The sequence below is a fragment of the Lolium perenne genome, chromosome 3, assembly GCF_019359855.2.
Source record: "Lolium perenne isolate Kyuss_39 chromosome 3, Kyuss_2.0, whole genome shotgun sequence".
Lineage (NCBI taxonomy): Eukaryota > Viridiplantae > Streptophyta > Magnoliopsida > Poales > Poaceae > Lolium > Lolium perenne.
This window is the reverse complement of record NC_067246.2, coordinates 345,039,568-345,043,269: the sequence shown is the minus strand read 5'-3', so window position 1 is coordinate 345,043,269 and position 3,702 is coordinate 345,039,568. Positions and strand designations below refer to the sequence as shown.

General features: G+C 46.5%; 1 protein-coding gene across 1 annotated transcript; it reads right to left on the bottom strand.

Annotated features, from left to right (window-relative positions):
* Window positions 1-1,562: 1,562 nt before the first annotated feature.
* Window positions 1,563-2,881, bottom strand: LOC139838322 (uncharacterized). The gene is made up of 2 exons (XM_071827730.1): window positions 2,740-2,881; window positions 1,563-1,990 (listed from the first exon to the last, which is right to left on the bottom strand). The coding sequence occupies exons 1-2, from the start codon at window positions 2,879-2,881 to the stop codon at window positions 1,563-1,565; spliced, it is 570 nt and encodes a 189-aa protein (XP_071683831.1).
* Between the last annotated feature and the right edge of the window lie 821 nt (window positions 2,882-3,702).

Below are 3,702 nucleotides of genomic sequence, written 5' to 3'. Positions count from 1 at the left end.
CTCTCTACCTATTTAAGAAATCTCACACTGGATACAACTTTCCTAAATATATAGAAGACATTTTGCTAGCTTAAATTGAAGTGCCAAAATGCCTTACATTTGGGTAAGGAGGAAGTATGACCCTAAGTGCCCCCGGATTTCGGTTAAAAAAGAAAGTGCCCTCGGATTAGTTGCAGGATGCAACATCATGTACTACTACAAGAACAAGATGAGTAGTTCCTTACCGTGTGTACACCAAGAAAAATAGGTTTAAAAACAAGGATACTACACCTTTATAACATAATCCCGTGGTGGGCGCATGAACAAAAAAACTAAAAATTCGGAGGCAGGATCCAAATGCAACCACCACTACCATTTTCTTGACTGTAATGGTATCTCCATGACATGATTCCCTGGGAGGGATTCGTGCTTTCGCTTTTCTCACCATACACGGCATAACTGCCATGGTCCAATATCTTCAAGCACTCCGTCTTGTGGTAGCAACTTAACGGCCCAGAGTAGTAGATGTGGTTCCTCTCCACCGTGCTGCGTCCACAAAGCACGCACACGTGTACCGCCTTGCTGCAGGCTGGCCCCAAAAACAAGGCATAGTAGCTTAAGCTTGTCAGTTCTACCCATGTGGATTCGAGAACAATAAAAGATTCACTAGTTGGCTATATGTTTTTGCCATGTCATCTATAGCCTACTTGTAGTCAGCACATACAATAGTTAGATACAAGTATGAACTAATTTATATGCATATGGCCCACATTGCAATCTCACAAAGTGCCTAGGAGCACGCGCTGCAGCTGGCTATTATCTTGTAGCCTGCTTCTCTTCTCTCTCCTCTTCTCTCTCATCCAACTCAGCAAAACTATATTATTTTAAGTCTTATAGCCTGCTGACTGTACCTTATTGTACTTGCTCTAAGACTACTCATAGTGGGAGTAACATAACTAGTAACATCACACACTCCAAGTCATTTTGGTGACATGGTATGATAATAAATGAAGAAAGAGAGTGAGGTGGTAACTAGCTATGCTACCATAACATCACACTTCTCAAGATAAGATGAGTCTACAATCTAATAAATATAACATGCATGATACCATATATAAGTAACTATCCACTATGGAGGTAGTAACATAGGGTAATAACATGCACTATGTTACTACTCTATATTGAACTTCATATCAATCGCCAGCTTGCCGTAGTCTTTGTGGGACTGCCGCAAGCACACATGCAAGATTTCGCTTCCAATGTCGATGCGGTAGACCCGCCGTCTGGCCAGCCGATCTGCGCTACGGCGAACCTTGAAAACTTGGTTAGCGCGGCAAGCACACAGTGGTTTGAGGAAGGGTCCTCCGAGAAGACGACTTTTACAACGGGGGTATGATCCTGACTTGCGATACGACCGGCGAGCGGCGAGTCTAGGCCGTTTACATCCAATACTGCTTTTTTTTTGACAATAAAACACCTTCTCATTAATAATAGCCAGCAAGCCGCCTCATTAAAAACCTTCCAGCCCCCTTAGGTACCCTGGTAAGGAAAAGAGTGCGAAAGAAACTTGCTGGCATCAAAGATTACATAATAGAAGCATCCTGTGCTAACACACTAAGAATGAAATCAGGAGGGTCATCGAGCCATACAATCAACTCAGTACCCCCTGAATGTCTAGCTAGTTCGTGTGCAGCCATATTGGCCTCCCTAGGACAATGGGAAAACAAAGCTTCAGTAAAATTACGACACAAGAAGGAGCACTCCTCATAAATGGCAGCCGCTGGACCAAGGGAATTCCCGCCATTTACCATAACGTCAATAACATCCATGCAGTCGGAATTAACCTCGAGTCTGTTGCAGCCAATCTGTCCGGCAAGGATCAGCCCATCCCTAAGAGCTCTAGCTTCAGCTGTCGATGGATCAGAGATAAACGGGATACCACAGCAACTTGCAGCTAGAAACCCACCCATATCATCGCGGATTATAGCTCCAGTACCCCCAGAACCTGTATCTGCACAAAATCCCGCATCCACATTGAGTTTTACAAAGTTGTTTCTTGGCTTCATCCAACTATGTCTGATCAGCCGAGGTGTTTTCTTTTTCGCTCTTGAGTAATTCAAAGCCAAAGCAGAAATCGACTGGGCTGTTCGAATAGGAGTCTGGACTGTTTCGCCATGAGTGGCCTTCCTTCTTTCCCACCATATGTACCAAACAGCCACAGCTATCAGATCGTTGCGATCAACCTCAGGGAGAAAAGGGGCCGAAGCCTGCTTATCACGCAGCAAGGCCTCTAGCATTGTCCCTCCGTTTAATTCAAAGGAACCCACATGCGATATAAGCTCAGTCAGCCCCAGCTTGTTCCAAATCTCAGTGACTCTAGGGCAACAGAAATAAGCATGGCGGATACTCTCACAGTCCGTTTGACAAAGCGAACATTGGGAACTTGGGATCATGTGTCTATTAGCAAGCACCCCATTGCATGGGATCGCCCCCAACAAGGATCTCCACAAATGTATCTTAACTTTGGCTGGCACATTGAGCGACCAAACCGTCTTCCACACCGGGAGTACATCCAATACTGCTTTGTTTGACAGAGAGCGGCACTCTGGCGCCCGAGAAGACATTCACGATGAGGAGCCGAACACCCGCTGCGGCGGCCACCCAGCCACCGTCCTGAGCTCTGACGAGCCTTCTTCCGGATGGGTAACCTGGCAGTGGAACATGTAGGGCCCTGCCGTCCTCGAGGCTGTACGCCAGCGCCTTGGCATCCCCCGGTCAAAGGGTGAAGTAGCGGGAGAGCAGGCAGCGTCGGGTGCCATGACGCAACGGTGCGCCATGACGAGCAGACGGCGGTGAAGCAGGCGCGGTCGTACGACGAGAAGCAGAACCTGCCGTAGACCATGTCGAGAGGATGTCCTCTGGTAGGTCGGATCAGCCCCGTCGAGCAGGGCTAGCGGGGCTGCATGCCGCCGGCCATTGTTCCTGGATCGTTATTGCGAGACGGTGGATCTGCTCGTGCGTTGCGACGTTTGGCAGGATAGCGAACGTGTCGTGCCTTTGCATAGGGCAGCAACAACGCACCAAGTAAACCTGGACGGGCAGTAATCTTCAGTTTCAGTTCTGATGATATATTTGCCTTTGCTCTCAACAGAGTCTGATTGATCCATGACTACGACCGACTTCACATTAATTGGAGAAGTTCAGAGAGAGAACGCCTAGAGATGAGGAAGGATATGTAACAGGAACACATGAGGTTTATTTGGATCTTTAAACTTTTGGAAAACCAACATGGCAGATTATTAATACTACATGTCCCTACAGATAGCTTTCGACTGCCCGGTCAAATTGAAAATCCAGGAAAGGAGTCTCTGTGTTCATAAAAGGCAGTTAACGCCAAGACAAAAGATGGGCACATATAATGCATGCTACGTATCTTTAGGAGAGAGAGAGAGAGCCATCCATCTCCAAAGGTACAAGCAAGTACGTACACCACAAGAGTGAACCACTGAGAAGCCAAAAATCGAAATCAGTACAAGTACAAAGCAGAAGAGTGGATCAGGTTAAGATTCATAGACCTGACATTCCCAAATTAAGTTCAAAAGCAGTACAAGTGCTCTAATGTTACAGTTGATTCATGTTGTCTCGCTGTGGCGAATGGCCGCGAGGTTCAAACCTTTTTTCCATGGACAAACAGAAGCAAAAAAATAAATAATTCTCTACTAC